Source organism: Brassica napus, chromosome C9 (genome assembly GCF_020379485.1).
Source record: "Brassica napus cultivar Da-Ae chromosome C9, Da-Ae, whole genome shotgun sequence".
In the NCBI taxonomy this organism is placed as follows: Eukaryota; Viridiplantae; Streptophyta; class Magnoliopsida; order Brassicales; family Brassicaceae; genus Brassica; species Brassica napus.
This window is the reverse complement of record NC_063452.1, coordinates 59277555-59304132: the sequence shown is the minus strand read 5'-3', so window position 1 is coordinate 59304132 and position 26578 is coordinate 59277555. Positions and strand designations below refer to the sequence as shown.

Below are 26578 nucleotides of genomic sequence, written 5' to 3'. Positions count from 1 at the left end.
TATTGGAAAGTGTATAATCAAGTAAAAAATAAATTAAATTATAAACATTTATTAAATTCTTAATAAACGTGCATACTCTATAAAATCTTACTTTCAGTAACAGATCATGTAGTAGTACTAAATAAATTACAGAAATAAAATGTTTGAAAACTCTGTAAAAGTAAAACGTTGAATTCAAAAATAATGTTCGTAGACAGAAAGCATATTTCCGTGCAACGAAACAAGCCGTGGACAAGAAAACAAACAAGTTAGACAAACATTGAATTCATATAAGTTATAACACTCAAATATTAAATGCATTAATAAGAAATAAACTAATAAAGTGAAAAACAAAACTTAAAAATTAAGAAAATTTTAAAAGGTGAAAGAAGAGGTCAAAAGAGCAGAGTAGGTCCACTAAAACCAGCAGATCTTAGCAACCCACATGTCCCCATATATTCTATTTCCCCACTGTACACTCTCTTCTTCATTCACCACCTCTCTAGGAAAGCTCACTCTCAATCTCTGCTTTGCCATCTCATTTTCAACATCTTTTTCTTTTAAACTTTTCATTACAAAAAAAAATGTATATAAAAGTTAATCTCTCTATTCTTCATTAGATCCCTTGAGGTACATTACCTGACCATGTCTTGGTCTTTTTTTTCTTGTAACTAGTTATTATTTGTCTATTTTATATATGTGTAGTTGTAGTGTTTGGTTTGATAAATTGCTCAGGTAACAGCGATAGTGAAGAGTAAAAGACATGAAAACAAAACATTTCTTGTGGGGTTTACTTGTCTCTCAAAGACTAGTTTCTTTTCTTGACTTACATAATGGATCTTCATGTTTACTCTTCCTTGTTTTTAAAAGTAATCGGAATTTTTTTCTTTCTAGTTTTTATACTTTTAAGCTTTGTTTAGATCAGATTTGGAGAAAACTAACACAAAAAGTTAAACACATTTGTTTAGGAATATTTTATTTACAGGGAAATGTATGTCCCTAAATAACATTTTAATTTTTAAATATATAAAAAAAATACTATATCTCCTTTTTTAATTTCAAGAGTATAGATCTCAACTTAGCCATTGTAGGTAAACTGTTAAAATCTCTCTGATTCATTCTTCATGTTTTATGTTGTTGTTTTTACCAGAAGGCTGTCTTAAGGTAACAAAACAAAGCAGTTTCCCCTGAAACTGCTTCTTATTACAAAGTACTAGGATCTCAAAAGAAACAAAGATTCAAGATTCAGACAAGATGCAGAAACCAGGTCAAAACATAGATTTTGCACTGAAGGAAACTTCACCAAAGATCGGTGCAGGAGCTTTGACAGGTGACAAACTCTCATGCACTTATGACTTGGTCGAGCAGATGCACTACCTCTACGTTCAGGTCGTGAAAGCCAAAGAACTCCCAGGGAAAGACGTTACCGGTAGCTGCGATCCTTACGTGGAAGTGAAGCTAGGGAACTACAAAGGCATGACCAAGCATTTCGAGAAGAAATCAAACCCTGAGTGGAAGCAAGTGTTCGCTTTCTCAAAGGAGAGGATCCAAGCATCAATCTTAGAGGTCGTAGTGAAAGATAAAGACGTCATGATGGACGACTTGATCGGTCGGATCATGTTCGACCTCAACGAGATTCCAAAGCGAGTTCCTCCTGATAGTCCGTTAGCTCCTCAGTGGTATCGGCTGGAGGATCGACACGGACGTAAGGTTAAAGGAGAGCTCATGTTAGCCGTTTGGATGGGGACACAAGCCGATGAAGCGTTTTGTGACGCGTGGCACTCTGATGCAGCCACGGTTGGACCTGAAGGTGTTGCTAACATCCGCTCAAAGGTTTATCTCTCACCGAAGCTATGGTACGTGAGAGTCAACGTCATCGAGGCTCAAGATTTAATACCTTACGATAAAACAAAGTTCCCTGAGGTCTACGTGAAGGCAATGATAGGGAACCAGACTCTAAGAACTCGAATCTCTCAGTCCAAAACATTGAATCCTATGTGGAACGAAGATTTGATGTTCGTCGTCGCTGAGCCTTTCGAGGAGCCGTTGATTCTCGCTGTTGAAGACAGGGTCGCACCGAACAAAGATGAGACACTAGGCAAGTGTGCGGTCCCGTTGCAGCATGTACAGAGGAGGTTAGACCACAGGCCTCTCAACTCCAGGTGGTTCAACCTGGAGAAACATATAATGGTGGACGGAGAGAAGAAGGAGATCAAATTCGCGAGCAGGATCCATCTGAGGATCTTTCTAGAAGGGGGATACCATGTTCTTGACGAATCGACTCACTACAGCAGCGACCTGAGACCGACGGCTAAACAGCTCTGGAAACCGAGTATCGGTTTGCTCGAAGTCGGGATCATCAGCGCGCACGGACTGATGCCTATGAAGAGCAAAGAAGGTAAAGGTACAACGGATGCCTATTGTGTAGCCAAGTACGGTCAGAAATGGATCAGAACGAGAACGATCGTTGACAGCTTCGCTCCCAAGTGGAACGAGCAGTACACATGGGAAGTGTTTGACACCTGCACGGTCATAACGTTCGGGGCGTTCGACAACGGACACATACCGGGAGGAAGCGGGAAAGACATGAGGATAGGGAAAGTGAGGATCCGTCTCTCGACGCTCGAAGCTGGCCGTATCTACACGCATTCGTATCCTCTTCTCGTCTTTCACCCTTCGGGGATCAAGAAAACTGGCGAGATACAGTTAGCGGTGAGGTTCACTTGCTTATCCGTCATCAACATGCTACACATGTACTCTCAGCCGCTGCTCCCTAAAATGCATTACCTTCATCCGCTATCGGTTCTCCAGCTGGATAGTTTGAGACACCAGGCGATGAACATTGTTTCCGCGAGGCTGAACCGAGCAGAGCCGCCGCTTCGGAAAGAGGTTGTGGAGTACATGCTGGATGTTGACTCGCATATGTGGAGCATGAGGAGGAGTAAGGCCAACTTCTTCAGGATCATGAATGTTCTGAGCGGTCTTGTAGCTGTTGGGAAGTGGTTTGAGCAGATATGCCACTGGAGAAACCCAATCACCACGATTCTGATTCATGTTCTCTTCATAATCTTGGTTCTCTACCCTGAACTCATCTTACCAACGGTGTTCTTGTACCTTTTCTTGATTGGGATATGGAACTTCCGGTGGAGACCGAGGCACCCGCCGCACATGGACACGCGCTTGTCACACGCGGACGCTGTCCACCCTGACGAGCTCGACGAAGAGTTCGACACTTTCCCTACCTCCCGGTCCCCTGAGATAGTGCGGATGAGATACGACCGGCTCAGGAGCATAGGAGGACGCGTTCAGACAGTGGTGGGCGATCTAGCTACACAGGGAGAGCGGTTTTCGTCCCTGCTGAGCTGGAGAGACCCGAGGGCAACCACATTGTTTGTGTTCTTCTGTCTCGTAGCTGCTGTTGTGTTGTATGTTACACCGTTTCAGGTTGTGGCACTGCTCTATGGGATCTATGTGCTGAGGCATCCAAGGTTCAGGTACAGGCTCCCTTCTGTGCCACTCAATCTCTTCAGGAGGCTACCTGCAAGATCTGACAGTCTATTATAGAGACATCCCTATTATCTACATCTGCACTTTGTTTAAAACTTTCAAAAACTTGTTTGATTCAGTCTTTAAATAATTATTAATTGCAACATTCATAAGGCAGTTTGGTAATCCAAATACATATATATCCAAAACATTTTGGTTTATGAGTTTATAATCCTCATCTGTAAATTCTTAACCCCCTCCCCCTTAACTTTTGGTCCAATGAATAGAAGTTTTTGCCAAGAATATAAAAATCAGGGGTCCGATTTGATTTACAAACAAATGCTAGAGCCCTGGCGGTGGTCTAACCCTGATGTTGTGGTGCATTTGCTGCAGCCACTGCACTGCAGCTGGTTCATCCTGTTTCAAAATAAGCAACCAGATTAGCTAAAACAGTCAAAGTCACAACTTTGTTTAGTAAAAGAAGACATAGCAACTTACATAGAGACAGCTGGTGAAGGTGGTATCGCTTAGAAGATCCGGGAGGTAGTCTCTGAGTGCAAGGCAGGCCCTGAGTTTGATAAAAAAAAAACAACCGGATAGTGTAAGGACAAGTGTGTATATAGATTTTTTTTTTTTTTGAATGAACGTGTAAAGGGATTAATTATTAGCACCTGATGTTATCGGTCAAGCGAAGGTAACAGCGGACGATGTGCTTTAGAAGCCTAGGAGAAGGTGCTTCTGCAAGTGAAGTCACCATATTCCCCAAAACTCGACTCAGAGCAAAGAATCTATCCACACAGACGCACATGTAACGAAGCCCTTCGTTGTCCAGCAAAATTTTCTGAATAATGAAGGTTGCAACCTGACATAAAAAAAACAAAAAAAAATCAATCTAATGAGCTGTTGCATTGCCGAAATCAAATCATAAGAAGCATCTGAAAGTAGAGAAAACTCACAGTTTTTGATAACTCGCTGCCACTTTCCATTGTACGAAGGCACAATGGGATGATTTCAGTTTCAAGAAGGAACTTGATCACTTCTGTATCCTCAACCTACCAAAACAAAAGAACAATGTTGCTAACACCAATATCACAAAAAAAAATAACAATGATTCTGTGATGTCTTTACAGGTTTCATTTAATAGCTAGACATACCTTGACAAGTGCACCAATAACACCCAAGCTAGTCAAACGCAGGTACTCAAAGGGTCTCTCCTTGCTTGACGTCTTCAAGAAAGCATACAGGTACAATGGCATCTGAGCTGTAATTTTGAAAAAGCAATTGCCTTGATCTTTAAGCATAAATTATAACCAAAAAAAAAAAATCAATTAAAAAGAGACCAAAAAAAAAGTGGATATTAAAAACCAGTTTTGGTTAGATTGAAAACATAAGATTTCCAGCAATAAATAAACAAAATATACTAACGTCAGCCATGAAAATCTTGTGAGATTGTCTAAGATTGTAATACCTCTAAGGAACGGCATTTTCGTTTCAGGATGAGCAGCAACACACTGGATGTTATGAAAAATGGAGGGTTAGGGACTTTTAAATTGCACATACGTAGAATAAACGCTTTGTCATGCAACCAAAAAACAAAAGACACACCTGACAAAGCGCAAGGGCATTGCAGACCCTGTTGGACTGAGCAACAGTCAAGGTTGGAGGAGACAGGAAGGGGTAAATTGAGATGATCTCCTGAAAAGAGAAAAAAACGTTGAAAATGATTAGATCTCTTAACCAATACAGAGAAATCATTTCCACTGAAGATAAGATGAACAAGATTTACCTGAAGAAGAGCAGCGGTAGTACCAACAGAGTGCCACAACAGCGGAGCCAACTCATGAAAGATCTCCCTTTTCTGAATAAAAAAAAAATGAAAGACAAAGCAAAAACACGGGACACATATGTTATCTTATTACATAAGTAATCAGTTCATCAAACATCAAAAACGTGCAAAAACACAGGACACATATGTTTTCTTCTTACAAAAGTAACCGGTTCATCAAAACATCAAAAACATGCAGCTTTGTTTAATTGTAATACAGTATTCGACGATTTATCCGACAAAAATCTGAAAGCATGTCCTAGATTCACCGACCAAAACAAACCTTATCTTGTAATTTTTTTAAAAAAAACTCGATCGTAAAAACGAAAACCTAAGACGATCAGAACTTATAATCAACACCAAGCAAAAGCAAGTTTAATTACGTGGAGAGAAAACAATAAACGAGACCTTGGACAGCTGGTGAAGAGCATTCTCCCTGAGTTCAGGGTCACAGATGTCGAGCACCAACTGCTCCACGGGAGAGGGCTTGGGATCGTTGCTGGAAGAAGAAGCCTTGGAGAAAGGGAATGAAGGAGGAAGATTAGCCATAGCTTTCACCCGTTTCCCACGCGCCGCAAGAGAATCACTATTGAGTTGAAAGTGAAATGAGGGGGGGACCACCCTTTATTTATATAAGTCCTGGGGCGTGTTTATCACGTGCCTCTCTTGCCCCGTTACGGTTTTGTGTTGTTTGTCTGTTTTGTTCTATTTGGCGTTACGGCTTTTGCTTTAAATCTAAAACCTTTCACCAACTTGGTTGAGGATGCATATTATGTCGAGACAAATGGTGGTAAGTAACTCTTTGGTTTATATGGCTCAGATGATCACTAGCTACTGGTGTGAGAGAGAAACTATGCATTTGATTTAAGCAAAAGAAGAAGGTTTATTTATGTTTTCGCTCCAAAATAAACTAAATCAATGGTCACTTATAGCGCTCGGCAAGATAAACTACTTCAACGGTTTTAACGGTTTTTCAAAATCTTTTTAACGGCTCATTCAATTAAAATCTTATGCATCTGATTTAAGCAAAAGAAGAAGGTTTATTTATGTTTCGCTCCAAAATAAACTAAATCAATGGTCACTTATAGCGCGGTAATATAAACTACTTCAACGATTTCTAACGGGTTTTAACGGTTTTTCAAAATCTTTTAAACTGTGCATTCAATTAAAATCTTATGCATTTGATTTAAGCAAAATGATAAGGTTTATTTATTTTTTCGCTCCAAAATAAACTAAATCAACGGTCACTTATAGCGCGACAAGATAAACTACTTCAACGGTTTCTAACGGGTTTTAACAGTTTTTCAAAATCTTTTAAACTGTGCAGTCAATTAAAATCTTATGCATTTGATTTAAGCAAAAGAATAAGGTTTATTTATGTTTTCGCTCCAAAATAAACTAAATCAACGGTCACTTATAGCACGACAAGATAAACTACTTCAACGGTTTCTAACGGGTTTTAACGGTTTTTCAAAATCTTTTTAACTGTGCATTCAATTAAAATCTTATGCATTTGATTTAAGCAAAAGAAGAAGGTTTATTTATGTTTTCGCTCCAAAATAAACTAAATTAACGGTCACTTATTGAGCGACAAGATAAACTACTTCAACGGTTTCTAACGATTTTTCAAAAAATAAAAAAAATAACTGTGCATTCAATTAAAATCCACAATTTAGTTCAATCATCTTTATTTATAGCGCGACAAGATAAACTACTTCAATGATTTCTAATAAATTTTAACGGTTTTTCAAAATCTTTTTAACCGTGCATTCAGTTAAAATTTACAAATTAATTCAGTCACCTTTATAAATATAATATTTAAATATAAAATAATGTTTCAGTTTATTTTATGTTCTCATGCCAAAATAAACTAATTCAACGATTACTTGTAACGCACCAAAATAAACTACTTCAGCGGTTTTTAATAAACTACTCTAATAGTTTTTCAAAAAATGTATAATATTGAAAATTTTCAACTGTACATTCAATTAAGATCTACAATATAATTAGATCATCTTGCTATATATCATACTTAAATACACAAGATAATGTTTTAATTTTTAGAGATTTAGATCTATAATCTCTATAATCAGGATTATTTTTGACCAACATACAAGGTAAGCAATTCTAAAAAAAAAAAATTGACCAGGATTTTAGATAAAGTATTTTAAGATTTCCTACCACAAATTCCTTATCTTCTTGTATTTACTTCATAAATAAGAAGATAAGAGACTAATTAATGTTTGTAAATATCAAAATTAAAAATTAAAATATATGGTTTGTTTAAATTAAAGTGATTTATTAATCTCATAAAGAGCTATCATTTTTATAAGTGTTTTTCTCAGCATTAACAAATATTATCTAAACATCCACAAATATATATATATATATATATCTTTTTGAAAGATAACATCCACAAATATTTTGGCGACAATATTTCTAAGAAGATGACAAAAACGTTTGATACGTTCGTCATTGGATGTTACAGACTAACAAATAATCATTTTATAACAGGAAATTTAATTAACATTCGGAAAAACAAAACCAAAATCTGGATTGTAAAACGTGTTACAGTGTGAATTATGGGAAACAAAAGATGTAAAGGCAACTAATCTATGGAGAAGCAAAGGGAATGTGGTGATGATGGAGAGGGTCGGCTCCAGTCGGAACTTTTCTTTCTTCAGCTTCACTGGCTGATCCAACATCAATCTCATGCTCCTGTTGTCACAAATTTTAACTTAATGATATATTTATCCATCAAAATAGAAAAAAAAATACAAAACGAATAACATATCCTCCCTAAGTTGAATACAAATGAATATATGAAATGCAAAGCTAGCCAAAAAAACACAAAAGTTCATTCTTTTTTGGGTGAAAAATAAGAAAGCTAATATTCAATCCCTACACAAAAAGACGTTTATCATTTATGTTTACTACAACTTGGAGACTACAAGAAAAATGATATCATCAGGTATAGAATGGCTTACCTTTTTCATGGCATTCATATCTTCTGTTTCTGCTAACCAGAACACTAAAAAAAAAAGAAATAGATGAGTCATTGAGAAGCAAGGATCGAGAAAAGATTTAAAAGATTCTTGAGACCGACTTACATTTTGTAGAAGAAGAGTGAGCAAGTGGGCACTGAAGAAGGAAGACGGATAAGAAGATGAATGTGATAAAAACGCTTCCTTTGTATCTCATCGCCGCCATTTTCAAAAAATGAAAAACCTCACTTGTGGAAAGCAAAGGAGTGACGAGTGACGAGAGGTGTCGTCTAATAAGGTTAAAGTTACGATTTTAACCCTCCTTTACAGCTTGGAAGCCTTCCGTCATTTCATTTTTTTATAGGACGAGCTTTATAATCTGTACGGACACAGATTACCGTTTACAGGCTGGACCCAATCAGACAAATATCATCCTCGTACAAATGTCCCGGAGCTACTAATAAAGTGCCACCTCGCTGTCTACGTGGAGCTATTTTAGTAATTTAAATAGAAAACCGCATAAAGTTATGATCCTAATGGGCTTTTATTTTGACCCATTTCTGAAAAAGTTGGGCTTCTTACCATAAAAAACAAATAAATAAAGGCTGTGGAACGACGTAGTATCTATCCTTAGGGAAAAGAGACCGACTATCAAACTATTTTAGAACATTGATCAAACATAATGGTCTTGGTAGACAAACTAATCAGTCGTTAAAGAGTAGGTTTTGCTTGGTTAAAAGTTAAAAACATACTACATTGCTCTTGCGCTACGATTCTCTACTTGTACCGACAACAACAACAACTAAAAAGATAAACTAAACATCTCTGCATTACAGTGAAGTAGAGAACAAGTGCTTCACTCCTTGTTTCGAGAAGAACGATCCTTCCTATGCCCTCCAAGGATACGAGAGATCTGAAGACCTCTACTAAACGCCTGATTGAATAGCATACGCGTCTGAAACTCAGACACAAAAGGAAACCAAGCCAAGAACGCCACCGGCGTGAACAGCAGCAGTCCCATCACTATCTCATATCCACGAGCTAGTGTCCTCACTGATCCCCAGAATCCTGCTCTATGCACCACTGGCTTACACGCCTGCGCAATCTGTACAAAACATACACACAACATTTCATTTCATCATCATAAGACTCCCCAACAAGATTTTTATTTTTTTAGTTTCTTTTCCCCTTTGTTTTTACTTACCAAGAGCATACCCCAGCCTGTAGGCATAAACGCAAGGATGCACACAATAATATCTTGAATCGTCATGTGAGCAAGTGTGATTAATATCACAATAATTGCGATAAATGTCATGAATATTAGCCCCTTTATCAACCGGAACATCAGCTGGAAACTCGCACTGAACTTCCTCCTTCCAACCGAAATAGTCTTGAGAAAAACAAACCAACACACAAGCAAACATAAGACGAGTGAATTAAACAAAAGAACGAACGAATATAGTATTGTATCAAGTAAACCAACCAACCTTCATCACAAACAATATCAAGAAAATGACCAGCCACGACACTCCATAAACCTGGAGTCAAGAAAGAGCATAAGTGACTGAACCAAACAAACCAACATTGAGAGAGCTTTAAAGAACGTTACATACCAGAAAGTTTTTAGTCCTCTCAGTGATTGTGAGATGATAAACAAGCCCGTACTGATAGATAAAGAACCGCAGAGACAACAAAATCTCAACAACTATCCCACGCTTTCCCGAATGTCTAAGATGCTCTTGCTCTTCCTCCCACCACGACTCCCAACTCTTCTCCGCCGGTACACCAATCCCACCAATGTTGTTTATCCACTTGTTCCAATCAGTCCAATCATCAACAATCTTCTGCCACTCAAAACCAGACGGATTGAACAGGAACGGCGCAAAAAGCCAAGTGCCGACCATGAACCACATAGATATGGTGATCAGAAGATACGCAAGGACACCTCTATAAGCGCTTCCGAAGATTTGGTACACAACGAGCAGCAGCAGCATCTCAAGCCCTTTCACAAAATGGCTTCTGGAGTAGAGTCTGTAGTTATCAGCGAATTTGGCGTGGAAGACGACGAACCCTCTGCCTGTGGACCTGTACTTGGCGCCTCCGTGAAGTAAGGTTCTTCCGTAGTAGTGAGTCTTAGTGCCAAGAGAGAATGTGAAGAACACCGGCGCCAGCTGAAGCTGCATCAGCACAAACTCACTCAAGGCAGTCCTGAAACCCCTCTCTAGTCCAATCTCCATAAGCATGGGTAAAGCCATGAGGAAACCAATCTGAACAAAGGACTGTGAAGCGAGAGCTATCTGCAAAGGCGTATTGTCTCGGATGCCCTTCTGTGTGCTTAAGCCTTGTTCGAGCCCACTCAAGACAAGATAGAGACGTCCATAAAGGAAGATATAGACAGTGAGAACGGTAATCTGTGAAAAACATTAGGAAAAAAATGAATCAGAAACCAAACTAGTTGTGTGATAACCAAAAACAGAAGTTAAAAACATTACCAGGGTGCTGAAGTAAAAGCCAACGGTGGTGAAGTAACACGACATCATTCGGAAAAAGTCAAAACGGTGTCCAAGCCTGTAAATGTCACGGCTCAATGTTTGCTCTCCGTTTCCGTTAGCAATCTTGGCCTCAAACATTGAGATCTGATTGAGACCGACGTCTCTTCCTTTACCAACTTGTATGTATTCATGATGAGTAACGTTTCCTTCACGTAGCGTAGAGTTGAACCCTGCTCAAATACCAAACACTAGCACTTCATCAGCAAAGGACAGTAGAAAAGCTAATGAAAGAGACAGATAGTTCGTCTTCTGCAAGAGTTAGAATATAACCTGCAAATATATCTTCACTGAGGTTGATTACTTTGGATGCTTTGCTAACACCACCTCTTGTTAGATGAAACAGTCTATCAAACACATCTGGGTGACCATAATGGAAACGGACCCTACACAACACCAACGTTTTGATTTAGGAATGGTGACAAGGAAACTGACGTTCAATAATCAATACAGTACTTACCTCAAAGGATTTGCGAGTAATCTCTGACCAATGGTAACAAAACTAGTCTCTTGATTTGACATGAACCAAGCAAGGGAGGAAACGCTGCAAAGTGTTTAACACCAAATGTTGTTAAAGATAACCAAAGAGCTAACGAGAATTTTTTATTAAATAATAAATGGAAATGCAAAAGTACTCACGATCCAGTAAATATATGTTCCCTGAGTCCAAGAATGGATGGATGCCTCACACCATCATGCTTTGTAAGAAATTCTTGAAGCAGATTCCTCATCTTTAATGCTTCCTCCATGTAATTATCCTGGCATCATAGGGAATTTAATATCGACTTGAAGCGTTGAGATAACTATAAGGCTGAGTATAAAAGAAAAAGTGCATGCATTACCTGATTCATATCGATTGTCTGTAAACCTTCTCCACGAGAGAAAATAATAGCATGGTTTTGGTTTTCTGGCTTTCCCTCTCCAAGAATGGCAGGTCCAGGGAGCTTTATCCTATAGATAACCTACAAGGCAAAGATGTTTTTAATACACACATCCATGAAAGAACCAAGACAACATCAGATAGCATATCTAAGTAAAAGGAAGTGATGTTTTTAATACACAAATGTTGGACTGCTTTTGCATTACCTGGTCCAGATTTTGTGCTAAGCTGGAGTGATCAGTTGACTTAGGCACCTTTACCAACACAGAATAATACACTTTCTGGTTCCCTTTCTTTGACGTGTCTTTCACTGTTTCTTCGACCTCATCAATATATGCAACGCGGAGTGAAGGGTATCTGCCAATTGTAATAAGGAAAGCCATAAGTTTCAAACAAGTTTTTTTAAGGAAAAAAAAAAACAAAATAGGATAATTCTGCACACCTTGTCATAAGCCTCAATATATCCTGTGCACGCTGATCACCGGATCGTTTATGAATACCATACTGTTGGCATGAAACAACATATGTAAACTTCATGTCAGCAACAGCTTGGCACTGTGCCCACAATGATCTTTCCCCTCTTGAAGTGTCCTCTGAGTTTAGTTCTACAGCCTTGTAGCCTTCCATCAAATCTGGAGAAGCAAATTCAGAATGAGTCAACATCAAACAACCAGGTATGCCACTTTGTCGAATGATGTAAAGATTAACGAAAGAACACCTTCGTGCATAGCCATGTCAAGGAATGCCTGGAGCTCCAATGCTTTTCGATAGTACATCATTCCTCTAACTGCAAAAATATTAACAAAAATCTTATTTATCCATCTAATCTTCCACTGGGAAGTAAATTGCCAAAAGAGTATACCAGTTCTAGTCAAAGTCTGCCCCCTATAAGAAGCCCATAAACGAAGTTCTTCCTCTAAATCAACAGACTCTTTAATTTCCTCTTCACTGTAGCACTTCACCCGCTCAAGAAAATTGTTCCATTCATCTAGAGATTAAAAAAGGGCAGGTTGATTCAGGAAAACTGTTCCATTCATCTAATAATACTATAACTTTAACAGTATATATAAAAAAAAATTAACCTGGAAATATCTTTTGTAGGTAAAAGAGGATCGAGACACCATCTTCATTTGGTGTGTCCAGGTCATGCATGGAAAAGAGGACCTCTTCAGTGTAATATGGAGTCAAAACACTGCAATAAGAATAACAAGGAGAAAAAAAATCAGCCAGTTTGGTGATAAAAACCTCAATAAAATATAAATAACAAACAACCCAACCAGTTCACTTATGAAAACAAAAATGTACTTCATCAGAATAATGAAATAACAGCAATACATATATACATCATGGTACTTTCTAATTTCAGTTTTTTTGGTGACAATTTTGAGGAAACTGTCCACTTTCTCCCAAGATGGTGGATTCAGACATTAAAATGATATAAAAGGACCAGAAAAGGCTTACGAAAATGATAGCATGTTGCGAACTTTGGGTGCTGCAGGCATGTCCATGAACAATGAATTTGAGAAGAAAGAGATCCTTCTTCTTGCTTCTAAGTTAGAGGGGACATCCATAGCAGACTCTTTAGTAGTCAGCAAGAGATGCAGCCGTTTGATCTGTACATACATGCATTATATTTTTTTAGCACAAATAATAAGAAGACTGAAGGAATATAACTTATATATAACCCAATTTGGTATAACCTTTTCTTTCCAAGCTTCTGTTACTGGTTCAATTGGAAATCTAATGGCACCTGAAGATGCAAACAGCTGATATTGTTGTTCGAGAGGGACCATTCCCCCATGCCAAGCGCCACCCTGACTCGAATCCACCAAGCTACAGAGGCAACTGGATATAAGATTTTGATGTTCATATAACAAATATAATTGCACAAGAAACTTGCCAACCTCGATATATTGTAATCCTCCATCATAATGTCTCTTGTTACAACTTCCAGCATGTCTTGGAAGAGAATTACAACATGATCTCTATCCTCCACATTATTGTCCAGCTGCATGGGATAAGAAAACAAGGGTATTGGATCAAATGTTAAATAAATGAATATAAAGGACAAACTAAAAAAAATATACAGTACCACAGGAAGAACATTAATTACCAAATATTTGATCAGCTTGACAAAGTGGTCATAGAGGCTAGGAAGAGCACTCATCCTGTACTCTTGAATCAAAGCACCTGTGTCTATATGTTTGTCAACCTCGGAAAAGATAATCTCTATCACCCTGAAACACAGAGACATATGTTAGCCATAAGACTGTGGCTGTTGCTCTTATCAATTCAAATGTCGATATGTAAGAAACAAAAGCAAGAACTCCAACGCTACGATTCCAGCAATTTAACCCAACTTACTCTTTTTCACGGTTTCCCTGAACCAAGAAATTTATGATATTTTTGAATGACGCATAGCACTCACGGACAGCACATTTCATATAAGAGTCACTCTCAATCCTCTTCATGAGCTCTCTGTCCTTCCCATTACTGTCTTTGGCCATATCCAATGCTATTGGAATCTACAGCCAATAAATAAATAAATCAGAGAATCCTAAAGATTAAACTCCAATGTGTTTATGTAAAGAGCAAACCTTGCTAGCCAATAAGAACGGAGGCCACTGAATAAGATCCAAATCACGGTCAGCCCAATATGGAACAAGCAACAGATCCATCTCCCTAAAAAAAGTCCAAAAATGTTGAGTTCCACATAGTTTCTTTAAGAGAGGTATATGTGGCATACAAATTTACCTATCACTTATAAGATCTTCCTCTCTAAAACTACTTATTATAGTGTTCCACAACTGCGCAAATCTTGCAGCCTCTTTCTCTTTGTTAACAGGTACCTGAAGTGAACATTCAGTACACTCAATTAATAAGAAGAAACGTTCATGTTAGCAGTTCACTCGGTTTAAGTTCAACTAACCTTATCCTCTGTAAAGTTATGAGATAAAGTTGCCCTTAATCCCTTCTTCCTTTGCTGGTTTCCATCAGGGATTAAGCGGTCATTGAAAGCTCCAGGCAGTGATTCAAACCGTGATCTAAGCATTCCCAGTGTACGAATCTGTAACAATTGAATAAGGATTAAGGGATCATCAGTGACAATAAAAAGGGAACTTGAGGCTTCAGTATGACTATATTAAAACAGCATACCTCTCCAAGGCGGCGGAATGCACCGTATATGCCTCCAAATATTGTGGAATATATAGCATACCAAATCTGGCTATCCATAAAGTACACCTACAGCACAACAGACCCAGGATCAAAATTAGCAACAGCTCAGAGTATGGAAAGGCGTGTAAACATGCTTGACATGACCAGGTTTACCAGAATAATAGGGGCCCAGAGGGCAATGACGACACCAATATTGTTTTTGGCTGCACAAGTAAAATCGCTAAATGTGAGAACAAGTAGTATATATTTATACCAGTAGCCATGTAGTGCATGTGAAAAGTGCATTACCACGAGGAAAGAACTCATGCCACTGAAAGTTAGTCACACGCGCCCTCATGATGGCTTGTGTTGGAGCAACTAAAGGCTTGATCTGTGAGCGGTTTCAGTTTATCAGACTCCAATAGTTGTCTCAGATTATGCAGTTAATGGTAGAACTAGATATGAGAAACATGTACCTCAATGTAGTAACTGAACGCCAGCTTCGTTGCAATAAGCGACACCCAGAACATGGTATATCTACGAAAGGAAAAGGTAGAAAGACATAAGTAAACTGAGGACTCAGGCTTGCACCAGTAACTATATGGGTCACATTCACAAACATAGTCCTTACTTCAAGAGGGCAAATGCACCCTCATGCATTCCTCTGCCAACATAGAGTCTAGGCTGCAAGGTGAAATAAAATACAGTTATGTAAGGTCACATCAGCTATAATACAAATTACGAGCTGATGATAAAATTTCATTACTTATACAAAAGCACATAATCTAAGTGAATAGGGGAATACCTGAGACCACCACATCATTAGCATAACAATTCTGAAGTTGGCCCTCTCAAGAAACCGACGTAGCATAGGGAACATAAACAGTACGGCTGCAAGCATATTAGGCGCCAGATAGAAAACCACAGCAATTATAAACAGTGAAGGCGAGTGCATGGCACTCCCAAACCAGCTCTTGATAGTTCTGGCAAATGCTGGAGGGTCTTTCCAGCTGTAAGCGTAAGTAACAGGCAGAATAATAACCCATGCTGCAGCAGATATCACCTTCAGGATGTATCTTAGTTTAACATGTAGCGACATGCTTCGATGAGCTTTGAAATTAAGGATCACGTCAAGAGTAGCTGCACAAATGGTTTCAGTAGATGAGGTTTATTCACTTAAAGAAAACTTATGAAAGTATTCAACACTGACATTAACCAACCTTGTCCAAGCTTCATTATTGCAGCTGTGATGAACACACTCAGAACTTTCTTGAATACACCAGCGTCAAAGACCGAACTTGGTTCTCCGCCATCCCAAGCCATAATAATCATCGCCTTCCAAATTTTATCATTGTGAGAATATGCATAAAGAGGGGGCAGTGACAATTAAGGGAGAGTAATAATACCTGAAGGCACAGAATATAGAAGCTCCACATTCGATCGAAACTTCTGAAGACATGCCAGAAGGAACGAATCTCAACAAAATTAACTTTCCCCACCCATCTATCCCTAGCGACAGCAGGCTTGCTGTTATCCTGTGATATATGATAACAGAAACAAGAAATTAGAGTTCCCAGAATCGAACAAGAGGTTTAATATGTGGTAGTCATTATCTGATAGACCAACTTCAGCATCAAAAGTTACACTAATTGGAAACTAAAACTGTGTAGCAAACTCCAGGGGGGGAAAGGTATAGAAGAACAGAGAAGATGTGTAGTTATTTTTTACCCCATCTTTTTCTATATTGGTCTCCTCAACAGGCGGATAAAAGAAATCAGCATCAGCTCGCATTGGCCAACCTAATCGGAAACAATCAACTGACCTGCAATGTAGAAAACCATATGTAACTTATCACTAAAATCCACTAATGAGAACTGCTACAATTGTGTGAAATCAGGTAGATAGATAAATCACCAAAAGTATTCATTCAAATCATCATAGTTCCTCCACTGAGAGTGCTTGGACTTCCCTTTCTTGCTCCTTTGTGCCTCCTGTGAATGGTTAATTACTTGGTAAAAATGTAAACAAGCAAGACAAAAATGAAAATTTAAGCCGTACCATGGCAATCACTTCATAAATAGGTGTCACAACTTTCCTCAAGAATGCATCTTCCTCTCCTCCATAAGCTGGCTTCACATTTTCCCCAGTCATGGGACTAACATTCCCAGCCAGCATACCATAAAGTTCAAACGCCATCTGCAAAACCATGGTATAGCAGGAAGTAAGAATTGTGTGTATTAAAATTAGCACGCATGTTACCCAATCACTCACGGACAAGTACAAAAATATAGGAAGCAGAGAAACATACATGATGATAAATGTAGCACAGACACTCTGGCATGAATCTCAAGTTCGCTGCTTCACCCCAGATTAGAAGATATAGCGCCATATACAATAGCTTGCGCTGTTGCATTTCCTGCTGTATAGTTGGCAACCTACAAGCCGATAATACATTGAAACAGGTTTTTTCAAAAATTCTCAACACCGGAGTTTACATAAACATTTAGCCACAAACACGAAACTTGATTCCCTGCTCATGATGAATATACAGAAACCTTTTGTTGCTTCTGAATATAATATGTCCTTCTACCAGTAACATACCATTTGCACTTTTCTTTTCATTTTCAAAATTTTTAGCTACTCCTACCTAACCATAGAGAATCAATTATAGATGATTAATTTTCTCTTACCAAAGACTACTCTTTCGACCAAGGTATTTGCACCATTTCTTGTAGTTCTTGAAGAGCTTCTTCATCACATCTGTCAGTGCTTGATCATCTAACTGTGGGACGAACAATGAGTTGTCATTACGAGAAGGATATTTTGCAAGTAAATTTACAAAATATTATAACAATTGTAAAATTAAGACACAAACCTTTGGCTGCTGATCAGGCTTAGGAAATTGTCTTATATGCACATTAGCAAGTAACAAGATCAGGTGCTCCCTTTGATTAGCCACATTATCTTTCTGCATAACAATAGAATACAGATGAAATACGCATGCTAACAAGTAACAAGGAGCTCTGAAGATTAGCCGCATTGTCCATCTGACAAACCATTCACTAATTTAAAGATTACTCTCGACTAAACTTGGTTGAGAACTGGCAAAATTACCTGAAATCCAAACATTTCTTGAAGCCAATCAAGCATGTCTTCATCCTTCTTTTTCTTGTGACCTTCTGGCCAAGGAAGACCTCTAGTGTTGCGAAGACCGAGAACAGCAGCTTGGATCTGCAGTAAAGATTATTACATTACCCGCCGATAACATGTTACAGATGTAGAACAGCGCCCACAGTGGAATGACAAGACGACTAACCTCAGGGTATCTCATAATCGCTTGATTAGCACTGTCAGGATCGAGAGGTAGGATATTATAGTGGACATACAACTGTGTCTTTTCTGCAACCTTATCTTGAGCTTCCAAAATCTGAAAACAACAAACTTCATTGCAAGCATTTGCACAGGAGATGGGGAAAAAAAGATAAATGTATCAAAGAGAAAACATTACCTCTCGGTCAACCTCAATAGACTGTGTGAGATTAACAGCCTTCAACACCTCAAACAAAACATTAGCAGTTTGGTATGCCTTCGTCAGCTGAGCACTGAGAATTAACAGACAAGTAAAACCATCAGTTAATGAATTTGATGCTCTCAAACAGTGAGAGAACACTAATTGGCATTTTGAAGTAAGTTTAGACAAACCGGTCGGCCTTATCAGCAGCATTTTGCAAAGCTTGAATATACTTCTTGTAGTAATGTTGATAAAAGCTCTGCATCTCACGGGCATCACTTTTCTTAACCCTACCCATCAGTGTAGGATCATGTTCCTGCACCAAAAATTAAAAGAAAAAGGTAAGAGCACATTGAGTTTAAAACAAAGATATCTTCCTAAATCTGACACAAGCACAAGCTAAGCAGGGGCTATTTTGAAGTAAAGGCTCACTCTTTCAAGACGCTGTAAGAGTGCAGTCTTAAACTGCCGAACACCTCTTCCACTGGAGGTGGGATCCAGCCTGTGAGCTTTCTCAAACGCATAGAACCGACCTAAGCGGAGAGAGCAAGATATAAATCCACAAACCACAAGCGAAAATAACAAAGATGGGAAAGTGCTTACAGAGATAAGCAACTCTAGGGTTGCTAGATTCAACCTCATTAGCAACACGGAGAATAGGGGCAATCTCAACAAGGGATGAGGGAACGACTTCACTATCGAATGATTCGCCGAGGTTACCAACGGTCTGAGTCCGCATGATCCGTCGCTGCTGAGGCTGGGACGGTCCTTGGTCAGGACCACCACCTCTCGAAGCCGACATTGCTCCTAACCCTTTAAACCTCCAGGATAAAGCGGTAATAAAGGTTCCTATTTGAGACAAAAACACCACATTAGTAACGAGAATAAGAAAGAGCAGGGATGCGGACATTGAAAGAAACATACAGAGATAGAGATCCAGAAACCCTAACAATGGAGGAGGAGAGAGGAAGAAAGAGAAGAAGCGCAACTTTCTAAGCTACTTAGCTGCTAAGTACGCAAAGTGAGTGAGAGAGAGGGAGAGAGAAACTATGAATAAATGTGTTTTGTTTTGTTTTTTCATTTTATTTAGCACCGCTTAAATGAATTTGTTTTTTAAATTAAAAATTAGAAAGGTAACTTTGGGAGTTCGTGTCTTAAGGAGGCTCTGTTTGTCATTTAATTACAGTAGAACCACATGTTTGAACCTCGGTCGTGGGGGTATTTTTGTAAGATTACTTGAAATTTCAAAAAAAAACTTAAGAGATTCCGATTACAAGTATATTATAATAATAACCGTTTTCGAAAAACTTGAATGGCTTCTTTGACCTCGTCAATTGCTTTTCAATCTTCTTTTACCGTTTCGCCATTTTCTTAACGTTAACAATATCTTCTCTGTTTTCGTCGACAATATCTTTACCGTCTGGTTAAAAATTGCTGGAACTGATTTAGAGAAAAACTTTGGTTCTTGTCGGAAAATGAAATAAAAAATAGTGGTGAAAGGCCCATAAGTAAGATAATGGGCTTATAAAAAAGTTATTGGCCCATATGCTGAAAGAGGTGTATATATATGTAACATGCCAAGTAATTTTTTTATTCGTTGGGTAATTGCAGATACAAAGCTTCCATTCTTGTGTTTCCAAAAAAAAAAAAGCTTCCTTTCCTTGATGGAAGAGTTGTTTTCATATACCATCTATGCAACATTCTACATTTATATGAAATCTAATGAATTTTACAATGTTTTAAGACCCTAATTTCAAAACCAGTTATGTGGTCACACAAAGATCATTTATAAATCCTCTCCCTAAACAAAATACAGTTTTCCTTATCCATACAAGTGTCTAAATCTCCCTCATCGATTCACATTGCCACCACCATCTACACCTTTCAGCAAGTCCAGTGTCCTGACCCCACCATCTGCGTTCAAGACGGAAAAAAACTGCAGCCACGTTATTACTTCGGTTCTCAACAGACAGCATGAATCTAAGAGCAGTAAGAAAGATGTGAAACCTGAGGAGACTTAGAACGGCCCCTTCTCAAATATTACCGCTTTCCCCGTCTGACATTTCTTCAAGCCTTGCAATTGCATCCACAAGAGCTTGCTCATGATCCTACCATTTTTTCCAAGTTAGATTATATAGTCAGCTTTGCTTTCCATGATACTGTGACCACAAAAACACATGAATGAATATGGTTCTTACTCTTAGCACTCTCTTTGCCTTCTCTACCTCTGCTGGATTTGGGTTAACTGATCCAAAAACTTTTTCTACCTGTGACAAGTATTTATATAAGTTGATACTCAGATCGATAACAACAATTGTCAACATTCATTCTCATAGTTTTTAAAAACTTGGGTGATACCTCTTTTATTAGTGTATCAGTGTGGAGTAATTCGATATCGCCTAAAGCTTTCTTCCCTATGCCATTCTGTGCTTTGTGTTGCTGTGTCTTCATGCTTCCCCTACCTCTACCACTAGGACCACCACGAGGCATGGCCTTTGCACTTCCACGGCCTTGCCCAGGATGTCCTCCTTTACGAGAAACCCCAGCATCCTCACCTTCCCATCTGATATCTCCCGGAGATATCTATGATATTATATACAAAGAACAATCAGAATCCAAGAACCATCAAGATCATAAACAAATAGAATAAGACAACATTCAATGGTAACTCCCAATTTTATGATGCAAAAGCCAAGTTGAAAAACTGTAATTTTTATTACCTCTTTAAGATTTACCCATTCCCAAGTTTCATTCCCAGTGTTCATGTCATACACTAAAGCATGCCGCCCCTAATCAATGTTGAACAAAGGAAAAAAATATAAAATCAGAAAATAGAGATTTGGCACTAAAACGCTATACATATATATGAACGAAAGATAAGATACCTCAACGGCGTTGTAGTCAGTTATAACAGCTTCATAGAAATTGTTGTCCTCAGGCCACTTTGTCCATACCTTCTTTCCAATCAACGGGTCAAGTGATCCTGTTTCACCTGGTTCATGTCCTAATGCCCCAGACTGGGGCCTTCCAGCAATGCTTGTAGCTGGGAACTGCATCGACTTCATCAAGTACCAATAATTAAAAAAAAAAACTGAGAACAGTAGTCATCATAGTAACAAAAAATGACTTACTGTCTTTGGCTTCTTGGTCCTTGGACCTGGTGGAGGACCTCCCCTTCTCAGCGCAGACGAAGACGGTTGCATTGATGGGTGCAGAGCAGGAGGTGGCGCGCCCATTGCTAGCGCGGCGAATGGTTGTGATGTCTTCTGCTTCTTACGTGATCCTGAAACAGCTGGACTCGGAGCTGAATCATGAACCATCTGAGGAACACCAGACTGAAGGCTGTTCCCCTTTCTCCATTCCCTAGCATGATTCAAATTAACCTCATTACCTAGAAAGTCTCTTTTGGAGACTTATTTTAGCGATTCATTATATATAGAACAGACCTTATTCGTCTGATCATTTCATCAGCATTAACCCTAGATAACAGCTCTCTGTGCTCTTCATCAGACACCCGAAGTTCTTTTCTGAGTTCAGTGATCAAACTTTCTTTCTCCTGAATAATTTTTTAAAATCTTAGATGGTTAAGTTACATAAGCGCTTATGGAGTTAGTAATGAAGAAGACAAGTAAAAACAAGTACCCAGGTAATAGCATCAGACTGGGCTTTAAAAGCACGGAGTATAGAGCTATATGCTTCTTGCTCAATGAGATGAATTTGAGTTTCCATGTCATTGTGCATCCTTGATAACGGCGCAGAATTGAGAACTGAAGGCCTGCCATTACCGGCTGGTCTCCCGCTTCTTTGATATCTACTTTGATGTGATGGAGGTAGGTCATCATCCGTGCCTGAGTTCCCACATGAAAACAAATATACAAAACAAAATAAAAAACATAGTAAAAACCAGTTTCGAAAATCCAAATAAAACCCACTTTGAGAATGAATTATTCTAACTGATGAACGCATGGAACACAATTACAGTAAAAAGAACATCCCACTGCTACACTGAACATCTTAGAAGGAACACAAGACACTCACCACTACTATCAGAAGGTCGGTAATCCATTTGTGTCTTTTCCAGATGGTGCTTCACAGGGGAAGCTAAGAAATCAAAACGTGGTACGAGGCCTGTCTAGTTGCACCAAAGACCTGTCTAGCTGCAAAACCAAGAAAAAAGGAAACTTTTAACGGAGGAAGAAACTAAAACACTCACTCTTCAACAGAAGAAACGAAAACCTTCTCTTTTCAGTTCAAAGCTGAGAACCACGAAAAACACTAGCTTTCATTGAAAAAATTAACCTCACAAAAAACGCAGTAACTCGTAGAAAAAACAATCTCACTGTAGGTCAATAAACCGTTCCTCGGCAGATTGATCAATGCTCCCAAAAACCCAAAAAAAAAAAAAAAAAAAGTTGTTTCTAGCAAATCCTAATCATTAAAGAAAACGACTTTCAAGCTAAATCTTCTGAAAAGGATTAAACTTTCGTAAACCCCAATTGCCTACGGAACCGACCACACACAACGCTCTCTCTCTCTCAAGATGAACTCGAATTTCGTAGAAAAAAATGCAAATTCAAAGAGCAAAAATACCTTTTTTCGTGACTGTTCTTTTGGATCTACTCCCGAAAAATCATAGAAATTTGAGCAAAAGCAAACGACAAATCTGTAAAAAATCAGAAGATCGGAACAAAGGGCGGTTCCTGTAAGAAGTTTCCTCACGCCGATTTCAATTTCGTCGAACGATAGATCTCCCGGAAGCTGAAAGTACGCCGCGCAATTCAGAATCACTAGACAAATCGTGAACGATTTTCCGAGAAATCTATGAGCCGCGGACGTGAAACTACAATTATTTTGCCCTAATTCTTTTCCAGTTGATAGGTTGGTTTGAGTCACGCAAACGACGCCGTTTCACTTTCACTCCGTATCTCTTTTGGTTCTGTCTTACACCCGGTTTACGTTGGTACGATGTCATCATACCAACAGGCAACATGGATTATTTTGGCTACATAACGCAGCAAAACAAACGACAAAATCAAGTGAACCGACATTGTGAAGCCGGTCGGAACCAGACAAACCAAGAAAGGCGGTTCGGTCCAAAAATTAAATTCAACAAAACCTGTAATAAAAAAAATGTAAACAAGAAGAAGAAATGTTGTTGCGTGTGTGTAGTCCACCGTCGTCTTTCTTCTACCTCCGACCGCTTCATCTCCTCACTTCCTCTTCGAAACTCCAATTCTCTCCCTCTCTTCGCCGAGAGTCTCGATTAATCCCTTCCCGATCCTCTTCTTCGTTCCGTCGGATGGAGTCTTCCCCGGCTTCGTCTTCGTCTCAGACGCCGGTAACCGCTTCGGAAACCGATTCCTTAGCGAAGGATCTGCAGAATCAAAATCTGGGAGCTTCTGTTGATGAAGGCGGGGCTAAGATCAAACGGAAGCTCGAAGATTTTAACTGGAACCACTCCTTTGTTAAGGAGCTGCCTGGTGATCCCAGAAGCGATGTTACCTCGCGTGAGGTAATTCAAAGGATGAATCTTTTGTTATGTGGTTTAATCTGTAATCATAAAGTTCGTGTTTTTATCTAGTTTGTTGTTGAATGGTGAAGATTTAATTTTTATAGAATTTTCTATGCATTTGTGTTGATAGAACACACGAAAATTCGATCATAACTTTCTTAGTATGTGATATTGGAATTTAATTGGTTATTGTAATTATTGCGTGAGGTTGTGTTTTGATCTAATTATGTGGTTTAATCTGTTAAGGAGGAATCTCTTTTATCATGTGGCTTAATCTAAAATCATCAAGTTGATATTTTCATCTGTTGGTTGATTTCTAAAGATTATATTTTTGTAGATTTTTTCCTATGCTTATAAAGCTCATTTGAAGACCACTAAACTGATCATTGTTACATCTTGTTAAGTTAATTAACTCGGCCGTCTGGATTTTTGATTGTTTATTGTAAAACTGGCAGGTGTTGCATGCTTGCTACTCAAAAGTTTCCCCATCAGTACCAGTAGATGATCCTCAGCTTGTAGCATGGTCTGACTCTGTTGCTGAGCTATTGGAGTTAGATCCTAAAGAGTGAGTTTGATTCTTCTCTGAGTCTTTGATCACATTAGATCATTTCACGGTTTTAATATTCTGTTGAACTTTCAGATTTGAAAGGCCAGACTTCCCTCTCCTACTATCTGGTGCTAAACCTTTACCAGGAGCGTACGTAATCCCAACCCTGATCTGTCTTTAGGTTCAACCTTTCTTAAAATCCAAAGTTTTCTAATTGTATTATTTTGTCTTCAGAATGCCTTATGCACAGTGCTATGGAGGACACCAGTTTGGCATGTGGGCTGGACAACTAGGTGATGGTCGTGCCATTACTCTTGGAGAAGTTTTGAACTCCAAAGGCGAAAGATGGGAGCTTCAGCTTAAAGGTGCGGGCAAGACTCCTTATAGCCGTTTCGCTGATGGGCTTGCAGTGCTGCGTAGTAGCATCAGGGAGTTCCTTTGCAGTGAAGCTATGCATTTTCTTGGTATCCCTACCACTCGTGCCCTTTGTCTTCTCACTACAGGTCAAGATGTCACTCGCGACATGTTCTATGAGTAATGTCTAAAACCTTCCATACCCTGTCTAGCTTCTTGTTATGTTCCTAGGTGGTTTAACTTCTCCTTTTTGTGCGTTTGTAGTGGCAATCCAAAGGAAGAACCTGGCGCAATCGTTTGCAGGGTGTCTCAGTCTTTTCTCCGTTTCGGCTCATACCAAATACATGCTTCTAGAGGCAAAGAGGATCTTGAGATTGTTCGGAAGCTTGCAGACTACGCCATCAAACATCACTTCCCACATATAGAGAGCATGAACAGAAGCGACGACAGCTTATCTTTCATAACCGGCAAAGAAGATGATTCCGTTGTGGATCTAACCTCAAACAAGTATGCAGGTAAAAATCTCCTAACGAATTATTCATCAAAATTTCTGCATTAGACGCCATTTCAAACCACTGATGCGTTTAAAAATTATATTAGCATGGGTTGTTGAGATTGCGGAGCGTACAGCGACCTTAGTTGCAAGATGGCAAGGTGTAGGTTTCACTCATGGTGTGCTCAACACTGACAATATGAGCATTTTGGGTCAGACTATAGACTATGGTCCGTTTGGGTTCTTGGATGCTTTTGATCCGAGTTTCACCCCAAACACCACAGACCTCCCGGGGAGAAGATACTGTTTTGCAAATCAGCCTGACATCGGCTTGTGGAACATTGCTCAGTTTGCTAAGTCTCTTGCTGTTGCTGAGCTGATCAATCAAAAGGAGGCCAATTACGCCATGGAGAGGTATAACCTTTTTTAGCGCTGTTCTTGATTCTCTCAAGTGGTTAATGAACTCGTGATTTTCAGGTACGGTGATAAATTCATGGATGAGTATCAAGCCATAATGTCAAAGAAGCTTGGTCTTTCCAAGTATAACAAGGACATCATTAGTAAACTTCTGAACAATATGGCTGTTGATAAAGTCGATTACACAAACTTCTTCCGGCTTCTTTCAAATGTTAAAGCAGACCCCAACACACCTGAGGATGAGTTGTTGAAGCCCTTGAAAGCTGCTCTCTTGGACATTGGAAAGGAGAGAAAAGAAGCTTGGATCAAATGGGTCCAAGCGTATATACAGGAGGTATCAAATTGTGTATATCTATATCTTTCTGGCTGATGCAACTCCTTGCTTATGTGTTTGTATTTGAAATTTGCAGGTGAGTGGTGGTGACACATCAGATGAAGAAAGAAAAGCAAGGATGGATTCAGTGAATCCAAAGTACATTCTAAGGAACTATCTCTGCCAAAGCGCAATAGATGCAGCTGAACAAGGCGACTTCTCAGAGGTCAACAACTTGATCCGTCTCATGAAGAATCCTTATGAGGATCAGCCAGGGATGCAGAAGTATGCTCGGTTACCTCCAGCTTGGGCTTATAGGCCAGGCGTCTGCATGCTTTCTTGCTCCTCTTAGTTCTCCTTCCTACGTTTGTTTTGCCATTATATAGTAAGGAAGAGGAAAACTAAAACACTCTTATATATGTATTGGTTTTTGTAATGCATTAAATTGACCAGAAAGGTTTGGTATTTCAGTATTTTTGTTTTACGTTTGAATAAAGATTGGAGTACGTATCAGTATCCATGACACAGAGCTCAGAAAGAGGACCTGATCGATGTGACAAACAAGAACTAAC

General features: G+C 39.0%; 6 protein-coding genes across 10 annotated transcripts; 2 read left to right on the top strand and 4 right to left on the bottom strand.

The window, feature by feature from the left end:
* The first annotated feature begins 466 nt into the window (after positions 1 to 466).
* LOC106370618 (FT-interacting protein 3-like) lies at positions 467 to 3697 on the top strand. Its single transcript, XM_048769242.1, has 2 exons — positions 467 to 609; positions 1130 to 3697. The coding sequence occupies exon 2, from the start codon at positions 1234 to 1236 to the stop codon at positions 3541 to 3543; it is 2310 nt and encodes a 769-aa protein (XP_048625199.1). The 5' UTR covers positions 467 to 609; positions 1130 to 1233; the 3' UTR covers positions 3544 to 3697.
* LOC106370617 (CCR4-NOT transcription complex subunit 9) lies at positions 3601 to 6503 on the bottom strand. The gene is made up of 9 exons (XM_013810611.3): positions 5699 to 6503; positions 5252 to 5323; positions 5071 to 5160; positions 4934 to 4976; positions 4620 to 4726; positions 4422 to 4517; positions 4137 to 4327; positions 3964 to 4033; positions 3601 to 3882 (listed from the first exon to the last, which is right to left on the bottom strand). Exons 1-9 carry the CDS (start codon positions 5837 to 5839, stop codon positions 3808 to 3810), a joined length of 885 nt encoding a protein of 294 aa, XP_013666065.1. The 5' UTR covers positions 5840 to 6503; the 3' UTR covers positions 3601 to 3807.
* A 313-nt stretch (positions 6504 to 6816) lies between these two features.
* Positions 6817 to 8714, bottom strand: LOC125593129 (CLAVATA3/ESR (CLE)-related protein 40-like). The gene is made up of 3 exons (XM_048769241.1): positions 8401 to 8714; positions 8278 to 8321; positions 6817 to 8008 (listed from the first exon to the last, which is right to left on the bottom strand). Exons 1-3 carry the CDS (start codon positions 8498 to 8500, stop codon positions 7904 to 7906), a joined length of 249 nt encoding a protein of 82 aa, XP_048625198.1. The 5' UTR covers positions 8501 to 8714; the 3' UTR covers positions 6817 to 7903.
* A 209-nt stretch (positions 8715 to 8923) lies between these two features.
* Positions 8924 to 19459, bottom strand: LOC106372333 (callose synthase 3). Of its 3 annotated transcripts, none has more exons than XM_013812524.3 (43): positions 19295 to 19459; positions 18974 to 19219; positions 18803 to 18903; positions 18562 to 18686; positions 18368 to 18461; positions 18176 to 18286; positions 17974 to 18090; positions 17735 to 17827; positions 17550 to 17641; positions 17168 to 17294; positions 16918 to 17055; positions 16774 to 16850; positions 16588 to 16681; positions 16266 to 16394; positions 16080 to 16194; positions 15665 to 15999; positions 15491 to 15543; positions 15336 to 15396; positions 15169 to 15250; positions 15034 to 15083; positions 14860 to 14946; positions 14633 to 14770; positions 14458 to 14552; positions 14301 to 14385; positions 14068 to 14228; positions 13817 to 13940; positions 13608 to 13711; positions 13404 to 13536; positions 13165 to 13316; positions 12786 to 12895; positions 12566 to 12691; positions 12422 to 12490; positions 12146 to 12335; positions 11910 to 12060; positions 11666 to 11785; positions 11463 to 11581; positions 11284 to 11367; positions 11097 to 11209; positions 10767 to 10996; positions 9888 to 10685; positions 9762 to 9812; positions 9479 to 9664; positions 8924 to 9379 (listed from the first exon to the last, which is right to left on the bottom strand). In XM_013812524.3, exons 2-43 carry the CDS (start codon positions 19170 to 19172, stop codon positions 9131 to 9133), a joined length of 5868 nt encoding a protein of 1955 aa, XP_013667978.1. In that variant the 5' UTR covers positions 19173 to 19219; positions 19295 to 19459; the 3' UTR covers positions 8924 to 9130. The 3 variants fall into 3 exon arrangements, with proteins under 3 accessions (XP_013667978.1, XP_013667979.1, XP_013667980.1); XM_013812525.3 differs by having other exon boundaries at positions 19321 to 19454; XM_013812526.3 differs by having other exon boundaries at positions 19315 to 19412.
* A 602-nt stretch (positions 19460 to 20061) lies between these two features.
* Positions 20062 to 23248, bottom strand: LOC106372331 (protein EMSY-LIKE 3). Of its 3 annotated transcripts, none has more exons than XM_013812521.3 (11): positions 22961 to 23248; positions 22409 to 22527; positions 22013 to 22218; positions 21817 to 21926; positions 21502 to 21733; positions 21256 to 21420; positions 21091 to 21159; positions 20729 to 20953; positions 20569 to 20637; positions 20378 to 20478; positions 20062 to 20284 (listed from the first exon to the last, which is right to left on the bottom strand). In XM_013812521.3, exons 2-10 carry the CDS (start codon positions 22434 to 22436, stop codon positions 20404 to 20406), a joined length of 1179 nt encoding a protein of 392 aa, XP_013667975.1. In that variant the 5' UTR covers positions 22437 to 22527; positions 22961 to 23248; the 3' UTR covers positions 20062 to 20284; positions 20378 to 20403. The 3 variants fall into 3 exon arrangements, with proteins under 3 accessions (XP_013667975.1, XP_013667974.1, XP_013667973.1); XM_013812520.3 differs by having other exon boundaries at positions 20062 to 20306; positions 21256 to 21429; positions 22961 to 23246; XM_013812519.3 differs by having other exon boundaries at positions 21256 to 21429; positions 22961 to 23246.
* A 248-nt stretch (positions 23249 to 23496) lies between these two features.
* Positions 23497 to 26524, top strand: LOC106372330 (protein adenylyltransferase SelO). Its single transcript, XM_013812518.3, has 8 exons — positions 23497 to 23882; positions 24338 to 24447; positions 24523 to 24579; positions 24664 to 24963; positions 25048 to 25298; positions 25384 to 25690; positions 25754 to 26027; positions 26104 to 26524. Exons 1-8 carry the CDS (start codon positions 23520 to 23522, stop codon positions 26356 to 26358), a joined length of 1917 nt encoding a protein of 638 aa, XP_013667972.1. The 5' UTR covers positions 23497 to 23519; the 3' UTR covers positions 26359 to 26524.
* The last annotated feature ends 54 nt before the right edge of the window (positions 26525 to 26578 follow it).